General features: G+C 40.5%; 2 protein-coding genes across 2 annotated transcripts; both read left to right on the top strand.

The window, feature by feature from the left end:
- The first annotated feature begins 1,425 nt into the window (after positions 1-1,425).
- On the top strand, positions 1,426-8,908 carry riox2 (ribosomal oxygenase 2). Its single transcript, XM_070843572.1, has 10 exons — positions 1,426-1,478; positions 3,689-4,123; positions 5,013-5,132; positions 5,432-5,560; positions 5,668-5,771; positions 6,383-6,488; positions 7,256-7,421; positions 7,541-7,629; positions 7,810-7,920; positions 8,688-8,908. Exons 2-10 carry the CDS (start codon positions 3,695-3,697, stop codon positions 8,838-8,840), a joined length of 1,407 nt encoding a protein of 468 aa, XP_070699673.1. The 5' UTR covers positions 1,426-1,478; positions 3,689-3,694; the 3' UTR covers positions 8,841-8,908.
- A 2,610-nt stretch (positions 8,909-11,518) lies between these two features.
- tiprl (TIP41, TOR signaling pathway regulator-like (S. cerevisiae)) lies at positions 11,519-24,495 on the top strand. The gene is made up of 9 exons (XM_070844061.1): positions 11,519-11,601; positions 12,675-12,802; positions 13,988-14,167; positions 14,946-15,045; positions 15,155-15,286; positions 15,413-15,508; positions 15,590-15,652; positions 22,534-22,670; positions 24,026-24,495. Exons 2-8 carry the CDS (start codon positions 12,678-12,680, stop codon positions 22,663-22,665), a joined length of 828 nt encoding a protein of 275 aa, XP_070700162.1. The 5' UTR covers positions 11,519-11,601; positions 12,675-12,677; the 3' UTR covers positions 22,666-22,670; positions 24,026-24,495.
- The last annotated feature ends 731 nt before the right edge of the window (positions 24,496-25,226 follow it).

The following is a 25,226-nucleotide window of genomic DNA, read 5'->3' as shown; positions in this document are numbered from 1 at the left end:
TTGTTACAGATTAAACCCAAGAAAATATACCATTGCTCACACACTGACGTATCTGCACCACTGATCACAGTACAGTCACAATCAGTCAATACAGTGTTGTTCCAATTACTGTATTTATTCCTTAGAATTTTAAATGGGAGACTTTTAATTGACTGTTAAGTGACTATTTTCACCCTGTGGCATTGCTATGTAAAGAATTTGCCTAATTCTTGCACCAACACAGTAGACTACACCCTGGGCAGGTTGCAGTCTATCACATACAGAGCCAAGCTGTTATGAGCAACTCTGTGTGAATCTGTATCTTTGTAATTTTTTTAAATCAATTTTCTTTACTTACATTTGTTCAGGGATGTGATAAAGTACACATAAATATCTTAAAATATTTAGAAAATATTTTATCAATATATGTTTTGCTAACAATTCCACCTTCAAGGTGAATGCCTCCTGTTTTTAGATTAAAAATACATTTATTTCAAGGCAAAAGCAGTAAGTATAAGTGCAATGCTGCTGTGACAAAGCTGTTTGAGTGACAGACTTACTAATTAACGACACATAAGGCATCATTAAGCACGGGGCACTGGTAGCGCACCGTGACTGATTGAAGTGAAAACACTATTTGTCACTGATATTGTGTGTGTGTGTGTGTGTGTGTGTGTGTGTGTGAGTGTGTGTGCCTGCCTGCAGGAGATGTGCTGTCCTTCACAAGTAATATCTTGCAGACATAATGAGGTCATATTCTCCTCCACCTTTGCGCTCATGTGCCTAATCAAGATGTGCTGTAAACAGTGGTGCACCTTAGAATCACACATTTTTCTCCCCACACTCTCATCCCTTCCTAATTTTAAATTCAAACTATACTATACTATACTATACTATACTATACTATACTATACTATACTATACTATACTATACTATACTATACTATACTATATTCTTTCAGCAGGACTCTTGATAAAAACATTTGGCTATCTCGTTCCAGCTCTTGCTGTTTGTAATCTTCTTGACCCTCTTTGTCACGGGCTGAAGTTAAATACAGTTGTAAAGAATAAATAAAGTAATTGGAACAACACTGTATTGACTGATTGTGACTGTACTGTGATCAGTGTTACAGATACGTCAGTGTGTGAGCAATGGTATATTTTCTTGGGTTTAATCTGTAACAATGCATCACATCACATTGAAACTGATGATGTGTTTTGTACTTTACATCCAGGCTAACCTGTAACTCTTGTTGTCATACATAAACATACAAAAACCAAAAAGGCTACATGTGATAATTATCAGGGACTCAGCATCTTTCTGTTAAGGCTGAAAAATGTCATGACAAATAGGTCAGAGCACGTTAAATTAAGGTGTGCGGCATCCACATTGAACGCAGGGATGGCGCTGGTAGGAGTTTCCAGTCGGACACATTCACGGAAACACGAGTGAGTCCACGTGAGGCAAAGCGGAGCTCTTCTCGGACGCTGTTGGAAGGGTGAGTGTGTAGAGTTGGTAGCCGCAAACGCCGCGATGAACACATGAACATTAACAGAACATTCCGTGCTTAGGCTGCAGTGTCACGGCTGTCACGCTGAGGTTTAGCTGCATGAGCTCCCCACGAACCAGTGGGGAGCGCGCACTCACACTGCATACTGTAAAGTACATAGTCATTAAACGGGTTTCATCTGCTCCTCTGGTCCGGTTAGACTGCAGCAGAGGAAAACGGTGACATGCGCCGGTTAAAAGTCAGCCAGCTTCGTGACGCCAGAAAACCAGAGTTTACCTTGAAGCCAGCTTCCACATATTTGCCACAGCGTGTACACGTGCCATTACGGTAAAAGAACAGAACCGATTTCAAAATAAAAGCAATGTTCCAGTTAATGTGATAGCCTCGCATAGAATACATGTCAATTATGAATGAAACGTCGTGAGATTATGCAGGTATTTATAGATGTACTCTAAGTTTTTTTGCTTGCTTGAAGGAATCCTCCTGTTGTCACAGACTAATTTCGCTTCAGACTGATACCACACAGCCTCAGGATGTCCCTCAGACGGTATTGGGACATTTTGATGCAGAATTTCAAAATTACAGCCCTCTAAATTCTCAGAAATAAGCTGACTTCCCTTTATATTAAGGTTGATAATAAAAAAGAATCCACCTGTTGCCACAGACTAATTTCGTAGTTCATATTTCATAAGACAATCTCCAGACATTCTGATCTATAATTTCAATTTCCCTGTAAATCCTTAAGACCACTACTACTAATAATAATAATAGTAATTATAACAACAACTTTAATAATAGTATACCCATTATATGAAAATGCACAATGTATTTACACTCATGGGCAACATTTGTTAAAAAATATTATACGGGTCAAAATTTGTGAGAGTGCCCTAAGATGTTTCTTGTATTTCAGTCCAACTAACTGTTCTTGTAATGGTGTGTTTTGTGTTACATAGATCTTTGCAAACGGGTGGTTTCCTATTAATATCAAGCTGAATGTAGAGGGAAGACATTTGAGAGGGCTTTAATTTTGAAATTCTGCACTAGACTGCCCTGAAATTGAGGGACATCCTGGGGTGGTCAGCTATCAGTGTAAGGTGAAATTAGTCTGTGGCAACAAGCATACAAACAAACATATAGTACATTTCTAAATGATATTTCTCAATCATTAATTCATAATTGACATGCAACCTCATCACATTTACTGGACAATTGCTTTTATTTTTAAACTGGTTATATATACATATATACATGCACATGGTAAATATATGTGGAGGCTGGCTTGACCATGTTATTCGAAGTGGAGGCAGTTGATGACTGACAGAAACAGAGGTAACAGGAATGACCGTCTCTGGTACAACCCTACTAGTAACACCTTTTAAGAAAGCTGAAAAGGGTCACATATGTAAAAGTTATTGAGCCAAAGTGGTTTAAACATTTGGTTCTAATGTAATTGTAAAGGCAGTTAAAGGTGGAGTTTTGTTGCCAACCATCAAGGTTTCTATTAATCCTCTGGCTTACTGCCCAAAATGGGTCCATGGGCTCCAACAAACATGCTGAATTCATGTCCTCCCCCAGAAAACATTTGCAAAGCTGACTTTTTTAGGACATTTTGAAAACTTTCATTGCTGTCACACATGATTGTCTCTATAAATTAGATTTTCTGTGAAGTACAGTGAGTACAGTACATTATTATCTGGTGCAGCTTACAGAGGCAATTCAACAAAATGAAAAGTGTAAATAACACAAAAAGAGGCATCAGTTGGGCTGTGCTCCCCAGAGCAACTAAAATAAATGAACTCAGCTCTAATGCATTTGAAAGTGATTGTTAAACAGCAAAGTAAGACAGTTAATGAAAGTCCAAACAGGAACACAGAGTGAACATAAACTCAAAACTACAAATATTCGGTTTTAATCTGCAAAAGTACTGAGACCTGAACACGTGTGGTGTTAGACAAGACACAGCTGAGGGAGAGGGAGCCCGTCATGGGTTGGCTGTGGGCGGCTGTGATACCAAGCAGGACCGCAGCAGCACAGCATGGTGCAGCCATCCTCTGCTGTGAGACTGTCATCAAGGCTTGACGTGGCAATGTTGTAGCCGGTTAGGAGCTGGTATAGCTTATTGCCAATTATTTCCTATAGATGTTACAATAAATTATTGTCTACTACCTGATGATATTCTTTGAATTTTCCCTTAGATTAAAATGCCGAAGAAAAACAAGACAAAGAATGCAAAAAGAGGGAGCAGTGACGATGAACAGCCACCTCCTAAACAGAGCAGGAGCACTCCATCCCCTCTGTGCTTCCACAGCCCCATCAGCCTGTTTGAGAGCCTCATCCAGCCCCTGAAAGCAGAGCAGTTCTTCAGTGAGTACTGGGAGAAGAAACCTCTCCATCTGCAGAGGTCTGATCCCAGCACAGCCTCCTACTTCCAGTCTTTGTTCCAACTTTCCGACCTGCAAAGCCTGTGTTCTCACGGTCTGGAATACTACAGGGACATCAACGTTGTTCGCTGCATCAATGGCAAAAAAAAAGTGCTCAATAAAGAGGGGCAAGTTAAGAACAGTGTTCTCAGTAAGAACTTTGTTCAGAATAAGGCTACTATCCAGTTCCACCAGCCACAGAGGTTTAAGGTGAGAAGTGCTGCCGGTAAAGAGGGAACTGATTTTGCTGCCTTTGGGACAAATGATGCTACTGCTGTTATTTACACTGTGTTTCTTAAAGCTGCACTAATCAATATTTTTATATTAATAACAGTGTCAATATCAACGTATAAAGTGAAATGAGTCACACATAATTATGAACCCACAGAGAATTATTATTGACTATATAGCTCTCCTCACCTCTTCTGACCTTTCTAGGCATTTCGTTGTTTTGCCTGTGTGGACAAACTCATGTGTTTCCTGAAATATTATTTAATGTGGCACACTTCTTATGTTGTGTGGAAATTAGAATTGATGCAGGTGTTTTCAGCTTATTGTCAAGTTCTGCTGCCCCTAAGTGGCCAAAGAAATGAACGTGGCTGTGCAGTTTTCAGGTACTATTTCTGGCATGGTATTCTGTGACAATCAAAATGTTTTGATACAGTGCTGAAACCATGATACAGCATTTTTTTTTTTTCATTCTTTTTTTTCAGCACTCTGCGTTGTAGTTTAAACACATTTAAGCCCTTTTTTTCATTTAACAAAAACAGCAAAACTGTTTCATGATGAAAGACTGAATTTTGAGGCACAGCCACAGCGTTTGACGAAAACTCAGGCTTTTAACAACTTTTCATCGGGATGGTTTTTTTCTACACGCTGACTAAATTTGAGGTGGATCGGATTAACTTCCTCTGACTGGTTTGTCCATTTACAACCCGTCCAAAACACCAAAAATGCACTAAAAACTGAATTTGCTGCTGGGATCTTTCTAAATGGCATTGCATCACAATCATATGATAAATGCACAGTAGGAAGATGACATAGTTGAGTGAATGTTTGTCAGGAGCAGCCCACATGCAGTTTTTCTGTGTGTTGTCAGGATGAGTTATGGCGGATCCAGGAAAAGCTGGAGTGTTTCTTTGGTGCCTTGGTGGGATCTAATGTCTATATCACACCGCAGGAGTCCCAGGGCCTTCCGGCTCACTATGATGATGTCGAGGTACAACAATGAATCCATAACTGTATCCAACAGCCACTTCATGTTTATGGCATACCATTGTTGCACAAAACATCTATGACTAAAGCCTTAAATCACCATCAGCCAATCACAAGTTTTCTTGTATGTATTTAGTTGCATTCCATAACAGAACTAGCCTTAGGACCTTGAGTGCCATGAGGAAGACTTGCTACCAGTAAGATTGTAAATAGTGGCCCTGATCAGCAGACAGCAGCTCCCTACTTTGAGGTCTCAGTAACATGCATTTTTTTCCTTTTGCTGATAAATGGCTCTTCGTCTAGGTCTTTATTCTGCAGCTGGAGGGAGAGAAACACTGGCTGCTCTACAGTCCGACTGTTCCCCTGGCATCAGAGTACAGCATTGAGTCTCAGGAGAGGATTGGTAGCCCAACCCATGATATTACACTGAAGGTACTGAACCTTAACGGTGGGGATGAATGTCTTTTATTTTCACGCACAAGTGCCAACCCTCATCTGTGTGTTTTCAGAATGAGTGAGTCATCTTCTCTGTCTTATAGGCAGGAGATCTTCTGTACTTTCCCAGAGGAACCATCCATCAAGCCAGCACTCCAGCAGGAGTGGACCACTCCACCCACCTGACTCTCAGCACCTACCAGAGAATGTATGAGTTCCTCTTCTCCTCAGTCTTAAATAGTCGACTATTCAACCATTCAAGGATTCTGATTCGACCACCAATCTCAGTCTAATCATCACAGTAATGTGAATATGTGGTCATTATACCATTCTGGTTATATGGGGATGTTTAATGTCTAATTTTACATAGATTTGCAAGAGAGGTGGTCTCTTGTAACCAATGGATGCATTTGAATTGGGTGTTTCAACTCGTTTGTCTGGTGTGGCCAACATCACAAATGAGAATATGGATCAATGGCTAGTCCTGGTTTCCCTAGTTTACAAAATCCATGTGGTCACAAGAGACATAGTGAAAGTAGCATGTTAGCAGAGCAGCAGCAGCTTCAGTCGTCCATCACTGTCGGCACAGGAATATAGGAAAGAAATTTGGATATGACGAGTTAAAAAAGGCCTGTGTAGAGGTGACCATAACTATTTGTCTACATGTGCCTATGACCAGCAGGTGTATGGTAGTATGAAAATATGCTCTGGGCAGTTACTGGGTATTTGTGTCCCTCTGTGTTTCAGCTGATAAAGAGTCACATTCTCTGATACTCTCTTACCTCTCCTCCCCTCCTTACCTCCCTGTCCATACCCCAGGTCATGGGGAGATTTGCTGTTGGACGTATTTCCCAGCTTGCTTGGTGACAGCAGCAGGACTGATGTCAGCCTAAGAGAGGGCATGCCCAGAGGACTCTTACTGCAGGTAAAACTGCAAGTAAAATGATATGTCCGGTCTATCTGGAAGAGTTCATGTACTATAGAATTTGCTGTCTGCCCAAGTTTGTGAGGGTCCTACGTCTTCCTAATGGGAAAAAAAAAAAAGAAAATTGCTGTTCCCTCTTTCCATCTCTTACTTAAAATCCCGACATTGGTATAAGAAAACGTAACCATATTTTTTGATTCATCTAAAATTTGTAGTGGCTAGATGTGCTTGCAACAAAAACATTTTTTTCCTCAGTGGTAGAGGAGTGCTCACTGAGCAGCTTATATGTCTAGTTTTAATGTAATCAAATCCCTGTTGTGATTTACAGTTGAGACCCAGAAATGGGTCAGTGTTCTTCCAGCAGGCATGTAAAAAAAAAAAAAAAAAAAAAGAAGGGTTGTAAAGAGTTTTTCTCTATCTGCACCATTAGTCAGTAAAGGGTTTTCACTTGACTTTGAGACTTTTTTTGAGTCTGACAGCATCAAGTACAGTAGCTAGCAAGAGGCCAGGATACATTTCTAGGCTGCTTCACATCCTCGCAGCTGTGATCTCTGCTTACTCTGATACAGTTATGAAAACAGCTGTGATTTGGGAGTCATTAGCTCGTCTCAGCCAGAGGTTTAAACAGCAGCTTTTATGGCTTCAGTTAAATGAGGCACATACACACACACACACCTCTCAAAAGTCAATAAACCTGCAAACACATCTTCAGGCACATGTATTCACCACCGAGTGTGTGGGTGTGTCAGCTGTGCTTTTGTGTGTAGGGCAGCAGCGAAGACCTGGACATCAGCAAGCGTCTGGCTGTTGGCCTCAGATCTCTGGCTGATGAAATGGAAAAGGGGATGCAGGAAATGCGCTCCACTCACATGAAGAGAGACTTCATCCTGAACAGACTGCCACCATACAACCAGCAGCAGCTACTTACACCATGTGAGCCTGTTTGTTGTCATTTGTATGTGTAAAAAGGGACTGTGTGAAAATTAATAGAATTTACTTTCTGCCATTTTGTGCATATACAGTATGTAACCATAAGCATGTATGTGTCACAGCTGGGAAGATTCCTGCCTTGGAAGACATGGTGTGCTTGAGGTTTAAAGAACATATGGTGATAACAGTGGAGCCCTGCCAAGAGAGAACAGTAAGTCCGTTCAGACTTGTATATGAAATATTAAGCTTGTTGACCCAGAATAAAGCTCAGTGTGTGGAGGCACACTGCCTGTGTGCCCGCCGTCACTCTGACACTACTAGTCAGATATTCTGACGAACAGAAAAGATGGAATTCCGTGTCATGCTCAGTGTGTGTGTGTGTGTGTTTCAGGACGAGGCCACAGAGCTGGTAGTCTTTGTCTTACATTCTTTAAAGAATCAGAGGGAGAGCCACATGATGGGTGAAAGCTGTGATGAAGAAGTGGAGCAGGACATCTCCAGGGTGAGCTGTTGACTTGTTGCTGACAGGATACAATGTTTTTTCCTTTTCCCTAAAGTATAAGGCCAGCACACTGTCCTAGGGTGCCACTGGTTGTCATTTGAGTAGGTCCCTGGGAAGTTGAGTGTCCCCAGTAAAATGTGTGTTTTTTGACAACTCATCCCAGACTATCTCAGTTGGGTTTAGGTCAGGTGATTGTTGAGGCCAGTGTCCAGGTGTCCATTCCTTGTGTTTCTTGGCCCAAGCAATTCTCCTCTTCTGATTCTTCCTCAGTAGTGGCTTCTTTGCAGCAGTTCGACCATGAAAGCCTGATTCACATAGTCTCCTCTGAACTTGAACTCTGTGAAGCATTTATTATCCTCTGTAGCAGAGGTAACTCTTGGTTTCATCAGAGCACTTGAAGGTTTTTGTGACTGACCTTAAGGACACATTCAAAGTTCTTCTGGATTGACTGACCTTTATGTCTTAGAGTTGAGTTGTTCTTTCGATAGTATGAATTAGAACAGTAGTCGCTGTGGTAGCTGTGTATCTAAACTATAAAACATATTCTGGCTTGTGTAACATGTTTTTGTCTACTACATACTTCCATTTGAGTTCATCCATAGTTTCTTCGTTGAAAATAATAAAGACAAAACATTAAATGAGAAGGTGTGTCCAAACTTTTGTCAGGCAGTCTGTCTTGCACCTTGGTAATGTACTGGCATTGCACAGTCTTTGGTGTATGTGTTCCTGGTGTCTTAACCCATTGTCATGTGTCGTCGTCTCTACAGGGCCTGCAGTTTCCTCTGTCCCACCTCCAGGCACTGCGGCAGCTTCAAAAGGCAGAGCAGCTGGCTGTGGCTCAGCTTCAGCTGCCTGCACCGGAGGACAAACTCAGTCTGGTCCTGGCTCTCTGGAGTGAGAGCTTGCTGGTTGTGCTGTAACACACCACTACATCAAAATATTGCTGAAGTACTAAATCTATTGATTTTAATGAATACCTCCAAATATTTCTCTTTGTGTTATCGTGCTTTTTCTGGTTCCTAATGAATAAAGCTGCTCCAGCAGTGCAGATGCAGATTTTTGTTCCCATAGCAAGGTTATTTAGAATAAATGATGTGCTCTGTACAGCTGCTCCATTTAGATGCATTCAGGAGACTGACTTCCTGCTAGCATTAGCAATGAGCCACAGTCCTAACATCACATCCCAGTTCGCCTCTGTTCCACTAGCTTCTGTAACTCATTACAATCTCTGTCAGCTTTTCCCTCCTCTTTCTGTCAAAATGAAGCATGTTCCAGGGGTCTACTTTCCATACTCAAAGACAAATAGGCATCAACTACAGCAATTGTGAGTAATTTTACAGCATATTAAAGAATGATTACTTTGTGAGCATAGAACTGCAGCTCACTTGTGTCATTGTAACGTATCCATGAAATGCACCAAAGGTCTCCCCTAAAATTAATTAATTTTCCCCATTTTTTGCTGTATTGTAAAGCTGAGACTATGGATACAACAAGTGCAACCCTAGATGTATAGTAAATGGTCAGGCTATATTGTTCTATAAGGTCCCTGGGAATCAGCATGCCAGAGAACACGTGATGGTCATCTCATGTGTCCACCCTGATTAACAAAGCTTAGAAACTAAATTATTACCAAATTAAAGAAAGCAAAGTTTCCACAAATTTCCCATTTTTTGCCAATTTTTAAAAAAGGGCCATAGGAAGCATCCTGACTGAAAACATCAGAAGTTGTCACGAAATGTTCATATTCAGAACAGGAGGGTGGGCCCTGCAGTGGGTACCTAGTTACCAAACATCAGTGATATTGGTGAGGTGAGATGTCTTTGAAGAGCCCCGAGGATACAAGGTCTCTCTCTGGTCTCTCCTGATGTCTCCACCTCCTCGATGCCACCTTCTAATCTCTCTCTGACAGTGTTTTGTCGCCTGACCCAAAGGCAGCTGTTTTGGCTCTAGTTAGAGCCCTCGCCTCACTCTCTGGTTGGGAAAAGCTTCAGAGCTGCAAACTTCACTTATGTCACAATGTTTAGTTAAATGGTCTGTATAGCACCTTTTCTAGTCATTCTGACTACTCAAAGCACTTAAATTACATCCTCATGCTTTTTGTTTGCTACTTGCTCAGGACTAAGTCTGAGCCCACTTGTGATACAGTCTTAAGGCCTATATCAATCAATCAATCTTTATTTATATAGCGTTATCTCAAGACGCTTTACATAAAGAGCAGGTCTAGACCAAACTCTTTAATTAGAGAGAGACCCAACGATTCAGGAATTCAAAATTAAGGATTCAAGAATTCCCACATGAGCAAGCATCAGATATTATATTGAGCAACAGTGGCAACCGACTCAGGCTCAATGTGGCCGGCTTCTGTAGGGGTCCGCGTTTGGTGGAGGTTGGACAGAGAGAGAGAGAGAGAGAGACAGTGACTATAGCACTAACAATAGGAATGTGACTAACAGATTAGCAGTATGATATGAAGTGATTCATGAAGCAGAGAACCACATCAGCAGGACCAGGACCAGGATCCACAGGAACCTGAGAGATGAGAAAGCACAGAAAGGCTCCGGGGAAGATACCAAGTTAGTGGCAGACATTTGGCTGACATGAGACATAATGATGGAGAGGAAGAGGAGGATAGAGAATAGAGAGGAGCTCAGTGCACCATAGGAGTCCCCCGGCAGTCTAAGCCTATAGCAGCATAACTAGGGGCTGGTCTAAGGCCTCATCCAGCCCTTAAATATATGCCTTGTCAAAAAGGAAGGTTTTTAGTCTACTCTTAAATGTAGAGAGGGTGTCTGCCCCCCGAACCCAAACTGGAAGGAGATTCCACAGGAGAGGAGCCTGATAGCTGAAAGCTCTGCTTCCTGCACTACTTTTGGAGACTTTGGGAACCACCAGTAGACCTGCATTCTGGGAGCGCAGTGCTCTAGTGGGGTAGTACGGTACTATGAGCTCTTTAAGATATGATGGGGCCTGACCCTTAAGAGCCTTGTAGGTGAGGAGAAGGAGTATTTATTTAACCTTTATTTTACCAGGTAAAATCAGTTGAGAACAGCTTCTCATTTACAATGATGACCTGGCGAGAGGCCCCAGCAGAAAAACATACAAAAACAAAACAAAGCAAAGCAAGAGCCGATAAAAGGAAACAGTAGCAAAAGAATCCAAGACTCACAACCAATGATGAGGAGACTAAGTATGCATGCTCTTTAGCAGGAAATCCCGGAATCCTGGGAATAGGTACAGTCTTGATGGCAAACAAGATTTGTCAATGTTTATTTTAAGAAGATTCTTGGTCAATTGCTTTGGTATTGTGCCCTTTTTTTTTATCTTGATCATCTCTGTGCTGTGCTGATTTGAGGAGCCACACATATGCCATTTTTCAGACTGTGGGTCAGCGAACATAACATAAAAATGTTCTGGCCCAGATAGATAGAAAACACAATACCCATTAAAGAATGGAACAAAGGGAAATCATAAACCAAGTGCCCAAGAAGAGTCATGACACAGAACGCCATGACCTCACCAGAACAGCAGGGGGCGACTATAGTCTGCAGATTAACGGTAACGGCAGCAATGTGACCCATGAAGAAACAGTGGAACCAACGTGAACGGAGCAAACATGATCGGACTGTTTTTACCGGTGCACTCACATAGCCTCCATGACAGATAGTTAATAACAACACCAAGGTAAACGTGTTTTTTCCTCTTCGTGTACGATGTATCACAAAAGGTGTAATGACTTACAGTGTTTTCCGGTCATGGACGACCGTCTGTAACGTTGGACTGTCACCCAGAGCCAAGCTAAAGCCCTTTAACGTCACGTGAGGAATACACAGGGGCCAGACTAGCAAAGTCCAACGTTACCACATCTGTCAGCGTTAAAACATAGAAGTTCTGTCAGAAACTAGAAAGAAATACATATCTCATTGCTTTTGATTGTTATTTGGGGGAAATTAGTGCACCAGCACCATGGAGCCTAATTCAATATTGTCGTGGGCTAGCAACTATACTTAGCATGGATGTATGCTGATTTAGCTACCAGCTAATGGTAGATTATGGTTGAACAAATGATAATGGGACTTTCTTTCTGTTTTCCACCGTATCTCTGATACGGTAGAGGCTGACAGATTTGACCAGTAAGTTAGGCCAAGCCAATTTGAATGATAAGATAGTTGAAATGACCATTTATTTTGCCCACAGTTAATTTTATGTATTATTTAACAGTGGACAGCAAAACAACTCACAGCCAACAGTGAGTAACGATAATAAAATCACTCACTATTGGTATAGATTAAATGTGGGCTCAGAAACAAGGAGTTGGGCTAAGCAGAAACATAAGGGCACAGGTGAAGGTGTGTTGTAAATTGCACTGTAAATTTTGACAACCTAAACCATGATGATGAGATGAGAAATGTTATCATGCAGCTAATGCAAACTCACAAGGCACACAACCAGGTGCACAGAGAGAAGTGTTGTGTCCCACTGTGGCGTGGAGGAACTTGACTGTCCTGCAGAGAGCCCCTCAACCCTCCCGCTCAAATTAGTCAGCTCTGTGTTTCCTTACAATAGTTAGAAAGCAGCCAACAGTGATGGCAGACAGCCCATTATATTTTCAAAGTCAAATATATTGTTGCTTGAGGAGGAGGAATTATTTGAGGAGCTACACACGTGTTATCACCAATGAAAAAGATCTCACACATCATCCTTATTTCAGAGTTTGTCAGTCTGTTTGAGAAGTCTGCTGATGATCTCTTTTGCAGTTGATGTTTGCCTCTCTGTCCACAATGATGTCACATGGTTTCAAGAGCAGTAAGCAGGACTTCACCTTTGGACCATGGAAAGTGACTGCTGCCAAAAACCACATCATGAAATCCAAAGACATTGAACGGTGAGGTGTTTCTCTCACCACACAGACATGCATTTGTCATCAACGTTTACGTGTTGTGTGTAATATGATAAAAGCCAAAAAACATGGTACTGTGTCTTTGTCAGAACCCTGCATGGGTCCAGTTTCACATAGCTGTAGCCCCTCTCCAACTACAGAGCTCAGTACTGGTCTTGTGTTGTTGCGTTTCCCTCTCACATTGTGTTTCCCTGGGTGACATTAACCATTGTTTGAGAAGACATGTTTGGGCCAGGCCTAAGTTGGGTTCAGAAAGAGTTAGGGGGAGGCACAAGTCAACTTGAACTCGAAACATTGTAGCACACTCATTCCACGCAATTATCATGAAATCAAGTCTAACCCCCCAAAAAGCACACAGTTTAGGCTTATATAGCCTTATATATATAAAATAAGTATTTAATTAAAGTTCAAAAGTAATCTCATTCCATGGTCAAATCAGGCTTCAAGTTTTGTTATCTTCATCTGTCATAAAAAAGAAAAAAACAGTCAGATTTATGGACAGCCTCTCAAGGGGATAAGATAGGAAATTCCTTTATTAGTCCCAAGACGGGGAAATTTACAATGTCACAGCAGACACAAGGAGATGTAAAAAAAATATGTACAGCCAAGAACAAGGGAGTATAAAAATAGGAACAATATAATATACATAGGGGGAATATAAAAAAAGAAGGGGGAGATGTTAGAAAGTATTGCACATTGTGAAGTGGGGTAAAAAGATGAATAAATATATTACACAGTTGGTGTACATTATAGTGCCGTTATTGTCAGTTTTGGTGCAGTCTGGTCTACTGGGAGCAGTGCTGGTTGTAAAGTCTGCCGTCTGCCAGAAGGAAGGACCTGCAATATCGGGGGGGAGGGGGACTGACGACTGTGAGAAACAGAGTTGAGAAATTAGGGCCTGTCTCTACATAACTAATCTATCATTGGGTGGAAAAACGCTTGTAGTGCAAGTTGTGAAACTTGGGCAGGAAAATCGTGGATGCTAATAGTCAGAGGGGATATACACTGCTAAACTGAATGTGATGTCAGGATTGGTGCTGCACTAGTTGATAAGAAGCTCCAATGTGACACAAAATCCTCACACAATAGTGTTCATTTGTGAATGTAGAACTCTGTGCCATCTTTTCAAAGAGTTACCATTTGTCAGCTGTTTGCTGTTTGCCTTTCCAGGTTAGCAGAGGAGATGAACATGCCCTCCCTTCCAGAGATGCTGTTTGGGGACAATGTCCTGCGCATCCAGCACACAGATGGTTATGGCATAGAATTCAATGCCATTGATGCCCTTAAAAGAGTCAACAACATGGAGGATGCTGTCAAGGTGGCCTGTGCTCAGGAATGGCAGGAGAGCAGGCAAGATGAGCATCACTTTGTGCTAGCAAAGGCCACAGCAGGAGGATCCTTGTGTTAACATTAGATATGTCAAAATTTTACAGCTGTAGCCAACCATTCAGACACTGGGAGCTAAAGAAACTACCATGATGCTTTAACAAATACACTGACTGGTCAGTACGTGGTTTTCATGTGCTTCAGAGTAGGAAAAGTGTTTTCCAAACACATATTGGCCTGGGAATATTTCTTTGCTGGCACATCAGACAAATCCTAAAGAATTAGGATTTATTGTTAAATGGGAGTGCTGTTTGTACCAGGACAGGCTAAATCAAGCAGAGAGATTTTCCACTGTGTTCGAGAAAGATAAGCTCTCCAGCTGTGTTAAATGGACTGTACGTGTATAGTACCTTTCTAGTCTTTTTGACCACTCAAAGCTCTTACACTACACTCACATTCACTCGTTCACATGGGGAAATCTAAAAAAGAAGAGACTATTCTTTCACACACATTCACACTGCAAAGCACAGCTACAGGAGCATGTTGGGGTTCAGTGTCCAAGGCTTATGGAAGCCGCAGATCTTCTGATTGGTGGACTACTTCTGAGCCACAGCACCCCAGATGTGTTAAATGTGTTGCGCTCGTCCTCACATTTGCACTCACTAGTGTCTAATAGTCACTGGAAGAAATAATATTGGTTCAAAGGAAACAATAAAAGACAACAGTGAATAGAATATATGTGAATAGAATAACCACATGTGTGCACTGTTAACATTAATCTGTGATGTGTGATATCCTCCAGAGCTGATTCTGAACACTCTAAAGAGGTAGTGAGACCCTACGACTGGACATACACAACAGACTACAAAGGCACTCTGGTAGGAGAAGTTATGCAGATGCAGGTGGGTCATTTTCAGCAATAGAATGGAACGCAGTATCATCTACACCTTTGTTATGCGTGTTTTTAAAAAGTAGAAATATGTTTACACTTTCTACCTGTTTTTCATCAAGGTGAACAAGACAGCGGAACGTATTGACATGGAGAAGCTAAAGGCTCGGGAACAGATCATGTTCTTTGATGAGGTGCTGTTGTTCGAGGATGAGCTGCATGACCACGGAGTCTCAATGATCAGTGTTAAAATTGTGAGTCCTGATTATATTGACCCAGATGAGGATGAGGAGGTTTACTAACATTTAAGAGGAAGACACTGAGATGTGAGAGCGACTGTAGTGTAACTTGTGACTATATGTCTTGTCTTGATGATGCAGAGGGTGATGCCCACCAGTTTCTTCTTGTTGCTGCGATTCTTCCTACGGGTGGATGGAGTGCTGATTAGAATAAATGACACACGACTGTATCATGAGGCAAGTTGGTTTTCTCCTCCCTCAAGATAAACTGGGAAAGGATTCAATAAGTAATAACGATGATGCTATTTCTGATTCCAGGCTGGAAAGGATTACATGCTACGAGAGTTCAGCACAAGGGAAAGCAGAATAGCAGAACTGCAGGTGAGCTACAACATGTTATGCACTGATAACAAGCCACAAGGCACAGCTACAGAGCAGGAATGTGCATAGCTCTAGTCAGGGCTCTGCTCATCATTGCCAAATATCCAAAATAAATTCTGTTTTTGAAGTTGGAAGTTCAATCTTGACCTTGAAGCTTTAGTATGACAAACTAATCTGAACTGTTTGCAAGCAAGTACTGTCCACTTACTAGCTTTTTCAAGGGCAAACTGCCTTCTCATGGCCTTCATCAGTGAGAATGGAGCTTTGGTTCATTTGATGAAGAGTGTTTTGTATATGCGTGGAGCTGGTATTTCCTGTCTCTGGTCAAATACGTTCTCTGGTGTTGGATATGAACGTTTTCCTCCTCCAGTCATCCACTGACTCCTGGTCGATGACCTTTGACCCCTTCCCAGTGAATGCTGTTAGTGGTTTTGGTGTGGTGTTCAGTTTTGATTCAGTTTCTCATCCATGGTCCTTGCTGTTTCAGTGATACAGTGTTCCCCATAACTGTTACATGTAATGCCATACACCATTCAAGTGACACATAGGTCATCAGATCTGAACTGCCAGCCACTTTCTGAATCAAACCATGCACTGAGGTGGGTGTTGCTTGTTCATTTAGATTAAGAAATAGACAGAAACTAACCAAAAATATAGGGAAAGCCGTCATCAATCAATTCACATGGACCCTGACATTCCACTATTAATCGGAATAAAAGCCCCCTACCCCATATGGTAATTTTTTTATCAATCAGAGGAAACTGAGCACTGTAAATGCACAGCAATCCTCAGGGCTGTAGTGATGAATAAAGCCTGGGTAAATTCTTACTTCAGTCCATCTGTCACAAATGTATAGAAAGATGGACCCATCATTGTATATCTTAAAAACAATATGGTCTATATGGTCTTTATAAAGATCAATGTTTGGCGAAAAAAAGACTGATATGGCTTCGAGTTAAAACAAATCAAATACATATCACATGCCTAAGTGGTGAGTCTGATTTATAGATGAAAAATCAACATTTTGTGTTTAATAACTCAAGCTATCTATTGACTGTGCTCTGCTCTACTGTCTTTACAATTATTGATGTAAATAACCCTTTGACAGTTTAAGAAAACGATAGTATAAAAAAAAATAGTTGTGTAGTTTTAGTCCCTGAATTGAAAGATTGGTGAATCATTTTATAGCAGGCTTCAAATCTTGTGTTTTGCATTTAGCCGTTGGGGCTGCGTCTTGCTCACAGTTGGATTTCAGATTGTGCCTTCACCAAAATGTAAAACAAAATGTATTCATCCATATACAGCTGTAAGTTGGACCTTATCAATTTGTCTCTCTTAAGCATAAGTGACACCATGTTGATTTTAAATGTACAAAACAAACACAATTTCTTCTAAAAAATAAAAGTTGGATTTCTAATCAATGAAAAGAATGCAATACACGCATCTTAACTTGCTTTTTAACCAGTGGTCAGGTAGAAGCTGCCTCAAAATACCATCGTATTTTTGTTCTTAAGCAGCAAGGTGTAAACAAAGGTTCAGAAGATCGAAGGGAACACACATCTTAGCAGTAGGTGTTGGTTGTCCACAGGGCTCTTGCAATACCCCCTTTATTGCAACACTGTGCTATTGACAGATTGACAGAAGATTCAGGAGCTCCTACTGACAATAAGACAATGCTGCTGTAACTGCTGGTTAAACTGGGTCATCTTTGTCATTTAAAAACAAGAATGTGTCAACTATTTCATTGAGTTCCGTTTGAGCTCTAGACTCTTTGGGTGTCTCCATATGAACGTCTCCATAGCCATGATTACCTGCTCGTTATTTCCACACTGACTTCCTGTATTCACCTGCTCGCTGCTCTGGTTATTCTCTGCAGCTGATCACAGCTCAGGAGCCTCTACGTTATTGTCGTGATCACAGCCGCAAGTCAGAACCCTCAGCAACACCCAATAACATCTAACAATTAAAGCTTATTTAAATGATACTAAAATCAGGATAGATTAAGTAATTTGCAAAAAAAAGGCGCTAAAACCATTATTACCATTATTAGCTTATGTGGCGCAATTGATGCACCCTAATGGTGGAAATTCCCTCAGCGTGACAGCCCCAGTACATCACTTCATTGTTTGCCATCCACCATACTAACAACATGTGAAAGGAAATGCAACAGCCACAAGTAAGAAGAAAAGAGAAAGAAGTACAGAGGGTCCACCCAAAAACGTTAGTGACAAACAGCAGAGTAAGCTATGAATCACCTTTGGACCAACAATAACATGATGGAAAGAAGCGAAGCAGTAGCCAGGTTTCTGAAAAGACTCAGAGATGCATCTATTTTACTCGACCAGTTACGTACCATTAGCTTCTGCTGTCATTGGTTACTATGTTGAAGTGGCAGTCTTGAGTGGGGATTACATTTTCTGTTGTTTCTGCTGTTTGTAGCAACAAGTTAATGTGCTAATGTTAGGAAGGTGACTGCTACGAATGGCGCTTTTCCATTACACAGTTTTAGCAACTGTTAGTTTTAACTACTCGCCTCAACTCGCCTTTACTCTGTTTGGGTCGTTTTCCATTACAATTGAGTACCAAAGGCGGCCCGAAACACCAGTGGTGTAATTTGTATGCAACACAAACACAACACAAGGACAACGAGTGTTTGGTTTGTGTGTAGCCGTTTACCTCGTTCACAGAAATAAAAACGCACGGTTGCTGTTGCCAGGGTTTTAAAAACGGCGGGTTCGATTCTTGTGAACGAGTCGCTCTCATGACTCATCCAGTGACGTCACTCCCTGGCCAATCAGTGGCCTACTGTTGACGTCACAGTTTTGGCTCGACTCAGCTCGCTTGGAACCCTGGCCGAGTACTAAAAAAGTACCTGGTACCAGGTACTATCACCTAATGGAAAACCCTAAAGGTCGAGTCGAGTCGAGTAGGTGGTAGTGGAAAAGCGCCATAAGTAAACTAATGTTTTATTTAGCGAAGGCATAGGCAAAACACCAACTACCGCTTAGGGTAGCATAACATTGTATAACATAGCATTCACTGATTTATCAGCCCTTCAATGAATCACGGTTGCTCGTTACCTCATTATCTTATGAATTAGTCTCAAGGGTCGTTGTCAACAGAGCCAAGTTAATACCACCAGTCTACAGACCATATTTTTTACCGTCTGTGAATATGATGTTGTGGATCATAATGTTAGTTGATGATGTAAATGGTCTGTATTTGTATAACACCTTTCTCGTCATTTTGACTACTCAAAGCGCTTTTTACATTACATCCTCATTCACCCATTCGCACATCATCAACAGGAGGGATTTAAGTTGGAGGAGACTGTTCGTGTGCACATGTTCACACACTGAAGCTATGCTTCAGGAGCAAGTTGGGGTTCAGTGTCAGATGTTTTTAGTACTCACATCATCCATATGCGTGACAAGGGATGACGGGCACTAGCGTCATGCAGATCATTTGTGTTGCACTTCCAGTCCAGTGATACTTCCTGTTCCTGTTTCCTCCACAAACCTAGATATAATTCTCCAGGTTGTTACCTAACTTGCTCCTGTAGGGTTCTGAAACACAGCCATATGCGCCCAGCACAGTTTAAAATCTTTGTGTTTTCAACCTGCGTGACCTCACTTCCTCCAATTCTCAGCTTTCCTTTTCTTTCTCCGTTCTTTTTCTCTCAAACCAAATATATTCTCCACTGAGGATGTTCACCAAGCATGCCGATACAGCTGGTTTTGCCAATTTTTTTTGTCTTGTTGCTCTGCAGTCAAGATTAACTACTCCTCAATTGTTGAATCTATGCCCAGGTCACTTATTTCCTACCAAACCACTAGGCATTATGCTAACATTAGGCTTGGTCATACACAAACACCCACTATGAAAATTTAATTGTTACCACCACACACGCACACACACACACATACACATGCACACACACTGTGCCACTGTCAGCAGTGTGTATTTACAATCCCACCATCTGTTGGCGAATATGGAGAAACAGAAACATATTGCAGATGATTCCCTCAACTCTACATCCTCTCTGACTTGGCTTGGCCAGGTCTCTTAGCATCCTGTAGCTAATGCTGAAGCTAACCCACACTACTTTTGAGGACTTGAGGAACCACAAGTAGGCCTGCATTCTGGGAGTGCAGTGCTCTAGTGGGGTAGTACGGTACTATGTGTTCTTTAAGATATGATGGAGCCTGACCATTAAGTTGGTAGGTTGTAGGTGAGGAAAAGGATTTTAAATTCTATTCTGGATTTTACTGGAAGCCAGTGAAGAGAAGCCATACGGGAGAAATATGATCTGTTCTCCTAGTTCTCGTCAGTACATGAGCAGCAGCATTCCGGACCAGCTGGAGAGTCTTTAAGGACTTATTGGGGCAGCCTGATAATAAGGAGTTGCAATAGTCCAACCTGAGAGTGACAAATGCGTGGACTAGTTTTTCTGTATCATTCATAGACAGGATTGGCCTGATTTTAGCAATATTACGTCGATGGAAAAAGGCAATCCTGGAAATAATGTTTTATGTGGGAGTTAAAGGACAAATCCTGATCAAAGATAACCAGGCCAGAGTAATGCCATCCAGAGTAGCTATATTGTTAGAAAATGTGTCTCTTAGATGTTTAGGGACAAGCACAATAACTTCAGTTTTGTCTGAGTTTAGCAGCAGAAAATTGCTGGTCATCCATGATAGACTTGGAGTTTAGTCGACTGATTGGATTCATCTGGCTTTATTGATAAGTATAATTGGGTATCATCTGCATAACAGTAGAAATTAATGGAGTGTTTCCTGATAATATTACCCAGAGGAAGCATATATAAGGTAAATGATATCGGTCCAAGCACCAAACCTTGTGGAACTCCATGTCTAACTGTAGTGTGGAAGGAGGACTGTTAACATGTGCAAACTGAAATCGATCTGATAAATAGGACTTAAACCAGCTTAATGTATTTCCTTTTATGCCAACTAAGTGTTCCAGCCTCTGTAATAGGATGTGAGGGTCAATGGTATCAAATGCAGCACTCAGACCTAACAAGACAAGTATAGAGAGAAGTCATCTGCCTGATGCCATAAGGAGGTTGTTTGTAAACTTCACTAGTGCTGTCTCCATGCTATGGTGCGCTTTAAAACCTGACTGAAAATCCTCAAATAGACTATTGGAATTTAGAAAAGTACAGAGCTGATTGGTGGCTGATTGATTATCAGGTAATGGTTCGATAAAATAGAGTTTTGTAGGCTGTTCGGTTTCAATGCCATATGCCAGAACAAGGTCAAGGGTGTGGTTACAGCAATGAGTGAGTTCATTTACACTCTGAGAGAAGCCGATTGAGTCCAATAGTGAGATGAAAGCAGTGCTAAGACCATCATTATCATTGTCCACATGAATATTAAAGTCACCTACTATAATTACTTTGTCTACACTAAGGACTAAATTTGATAAAAACTCTGAGAATTCAGTTAAGAATTCAGAGTATGGGCCAGGAGGGCAGTACACTGTAACACTGTACAATGACATGTGGCTACATGTCATCACTGGTCAGATTGGGCAAGGGACCAGAGAAAACTTTGGAGTCCAACATTGTTTTTGCAAAATTACACACAACTTTGTTTTTGTGACCTCTGATTGGCATAATAGGGTGTCATACCCGTCGACATGAGTTAAAATGTTACCAAAGCTACGTTTAGCCTTAGCCAGCAGTTTTAAATTGGATTCTGTGGACTGTGGTTGCTGGCGTCACTAGCTTCACGTTTCTGACTATGAAGCTGACAATTACCAGAGTAGGTTTTTTAACGGGTGTGTTGCTGAGTCGGGAGAATCGGTTGGAAACATGAACTGGGTGTTGCTGCACTGTGGGCTTTTGACAAATCAAAAACTAAACTTTCTATGGGGTTGTTATTTGCCCTGCATGCCACGTAGTATTGCCTGCAACCTTCTTAAACCAAACAACTTTTTGTTCACTTTTGGTAACTTTTAGAATGATCAGCTAACTGGTTCATAAAAGTGGTCTCAAATGTGATTGTTAATACAGAAAACTGAAGGGTCTAAATAGTTTCCTGTCATGTATGTTTGCACAGAAATTTGTCTGCATTCTTGAAAATGCTGAAATTCAGATAAAAAATTTGTAGACTTTTAAATCCAGTTTAGTATCTAAATCTAAATGGAAACAATGAAAAGCACAGGTTTTTATTATATACTTACATTGTAGTGTGCGGTGGTGTTGAATTGCATTATATTTGGAGGTGCTTCTAATGTTTTGTGTACCCCATTCACAAACACATGGTGTAAGAATATGAGACACACCTCTCAGTATGATGCTATTAAGTTCAACCCCACTACCTCTAAACAGTTAATTAATACCCAAACACTGACTGTGCCACTAAAACTGAACATTACTATTTTAGGTACAATTTATGGCTAAGTTGTTGTCTTGGATTGAATTGAATTTTACAGGTGCACTTTATAAAGAGGCCACTGAGAGTCTATATGTTGTTATTGGTGTGTTTTTTCCTCATTTGAAAAATAACCCCAACATTACCACACTTATATATATACATACATACATACATATATACACACACACACACACACACACACACACACACACACACACACACATATATATATAAAATTTACATTATGTTTATTATATATTTACATAAATCCTGCCTATGTTAGAGCATTTGCATAAAAACTTTCTATATTATCATGTATTTGAATAGTCATTTGAAATCAAAAATTTTATCAACAGATTTCATGAAAAGCCTTTGTTAGCAAAATGTACATTAAAACTCCTGATGATTGATATTTAAAGTCTCGTCTAATCTACTGTATTAATTGTTATGATTTTTAACAGATGTTACTCTCTCCTTCAGAATGTTCCTGCTGCACTGTACACTGATCCTAATGAGATCGCCCAGCATTTAACCCTAAAACTGACAGAGTGTGAGAAGCTGGAGCTTCCAGTGATGCCGCCTCATAGAGCTGTTAATGAAGTCCTTCAGTGACCAGGGTACTATGATAACAGAGGATCCACATTGATGTTTTGCATGATGAAAAACAGAAAAAGTAGTTTTAAGCCACATCTTTAACCTTCCCAGTGGCATAACAACCATCGCTCCCCGCTTCAAGTATCTGTACAGGAATAGTTTTTACATGTGACCACTATGATGGTGTGCTCTTAAAATTGCAGCCTGTCTGTAGGCAGTTTCAGGATGTGCACAGAGCAGCTTGTAATATAGAAACTTTAACCCCTGTTAAATCCTTTGGTCTAGCTTCTAGCTTTGTTCATATTTGACATCTGGTTTTGTTTTATGATACATTTTTCACTGTCAAGTTGCCACAAAACAACATTGAATTTTCTGAAGAATTTATGTAAATGTGTCAACTGTATTTTCTACATTGGCCTATGGATGGTGAAAAAATCCTGTTTTTTCCATTTGCAAGACAAAACAATTCCAGAATCCACATGAATATGTTTTACCATATGGCCGAATAAAATTTGTTGTGTAGATAGCGAGCTTGCTTTGATTTGTGCTGGATTTCTTTTTTCTTGAGGATGTTTATGATGGTTTACTTCAGCTGCGCCAAACACTGTTAAAAGGGTTTCTGCCAATAATAATCATCTAAATGAATCCAACATTCAGTCCAAATTATATTTCATCCAGCAAGATGATTCCCAAGAGAATGTACACTCAAAAACGAGAAGAAATATATTTAAAAGCACATCACCGAGTCACACTGTTGCCGTTCTGAATTCCTTTTGGACTGAATTCCTTTTGAATAACATTTCAAGGTGAACTACAGTGTCCACGAGCCAGATTTATCAACAATTCCCATACACAAACATATGCATACACCATTTCCCACACATTTTTAGACAAATGTGCGACGAGAATGTGTGGTCAAATGTTAGACCAAGCTGACACAGTTTCCAGGATATATCTATTAGTGAAACAATAAGGTAGAAGTGAAAGGTGAGAGATTGAACTATATAGTAAAGCATTGTTTGTTCAAGTTGTTTGCCAAATTCACTGATTATGTTACTATTATTTCTGTAGTCTACATCGCAGTCTGTAAAATGTTAAAATGCACATCTATGAACTTTATTGTAGTTGACTGAGCTATCATTTGTGTGTATTAATTATCTTTCCATTTTATTCTAAAATTAGATGTTTCAATTGATCTCTATAAATTAATTATTGGTCATCCCTCATTGGACATTTAACTATAATGACTGAGATATCACCACCATGATGGTTTGCTGGCATATGTAATGAATTAGAGCTATAGCCATTATAAATAGCCACAGAGGTGCCATCGTACAATCAGTTCAATTCAGTTCTTTGCTCTCTTTCTCACTGACAGGTCTAACCAGTGGTGGAGCGGGGACATGTATTTGTTTTGAGTGTGTTTCTACATCAACTTGGTGAACTGCGAGAGTGGAAATAAGGCTTGTGCACACACACCTGCTTCCACAATGACTGAGGTTTATAAACCAGAAGCAGGCCCACACACAGCTTTGTAAATCTGACCAAAGAGTCTGCATATTTCTGTCTTTCTGCTTACACACAATTTTAGTCATGAATATCAGTTTTATGTATCATTTTCCAGCAGTTCTGCATTTTTTCTTGAAACTATGTATTTGTGAATGGTCTTAAAGAAAGAAATCTTTAGTATGAGGAAATAGAATGGAGAAATATGCTGCAGTAAGAGCCAATGAGCTCCAGAGCCACAGACAGCAGCATAGTCAGAACGTATTGAGATGTAGACACATTGTTGGTTTTGGTATTTTCTTTGGATATTGTACAAACAAATAAACAACAGTCCCAACCTTATCGCTGAATTCAATAGATTCAGGCCCCCGTTTGGGTGTATACACACCATGTTTTTATGGCGTATATTATTAAACTCTTTTCTGTTTGAGTGTGGAGTATAAAGTCTTGTTTATTAAATTAAATTTTGGTTGTTAGTATCATATTTTCTACCACAGTTGCACAGATAGTTGATGAATATGATGATATACTCTGAATGATTCACTGTGGCTATCAGAAATAATATTCAGAGATGACTATATTAATGGGGATTAATGTTAGATTCACCTTGAGGCACCACTTTTTCTTGAAAAGTAAAAAAAGATCTCATCAAATATACCAAACTGTCAACTGATTGATAATTAACTTAATAACTACTGACCAAAATTACCACATCAATAGCAAGTAAAGTTGAAGGATGTTGGGAGTTCTTTGCAGCATAGAGGTTGGTAGTATTCATTCTACACACTATACATTAAGACATTAAGGAGAACAGCATGTATATTCAAAAGTATTAATGAAAACAGCAAAGACATACAAAACAATCTTAACACTATTTAACAAAAGAATAATAGGGAGTGTGTGTGTATGTGTGTGTGTGTACACTTGTGAACATGCTAAGAAGGGTTTAAGACTAAAGGCAAAATCCAAGATGGCTACAAGGACATCACCATGACAGGATCAAGACCCTGTCATGGCCAGCCCAATCTCCAGACCTGAACCCCATTGAAAACCTCTGGAATGTGATCAAGAGG

Source organism: Pempheris klunzingeri, chromosome 14 (genome assembly GCF_042242105.1).
Source record: "Pempheris klunzingeri isolate RE-2024b chromosome 14, fPemKlu1.hap1, whole genome shotgun sequence".
NCBI classification, from domain to species: domain Eukaryota; kingdom Metazoa; phylum Chordata; class Actinopteri; order Acropomatiformes; family Pempheridae; genus Pempheris; species Pempheris klunzingeri.
The sequence above is the reverse complement of the archived record's forward strand: the minus strand, read 5'-3'. Positions and strand labels throughout refer to the sequence as shown.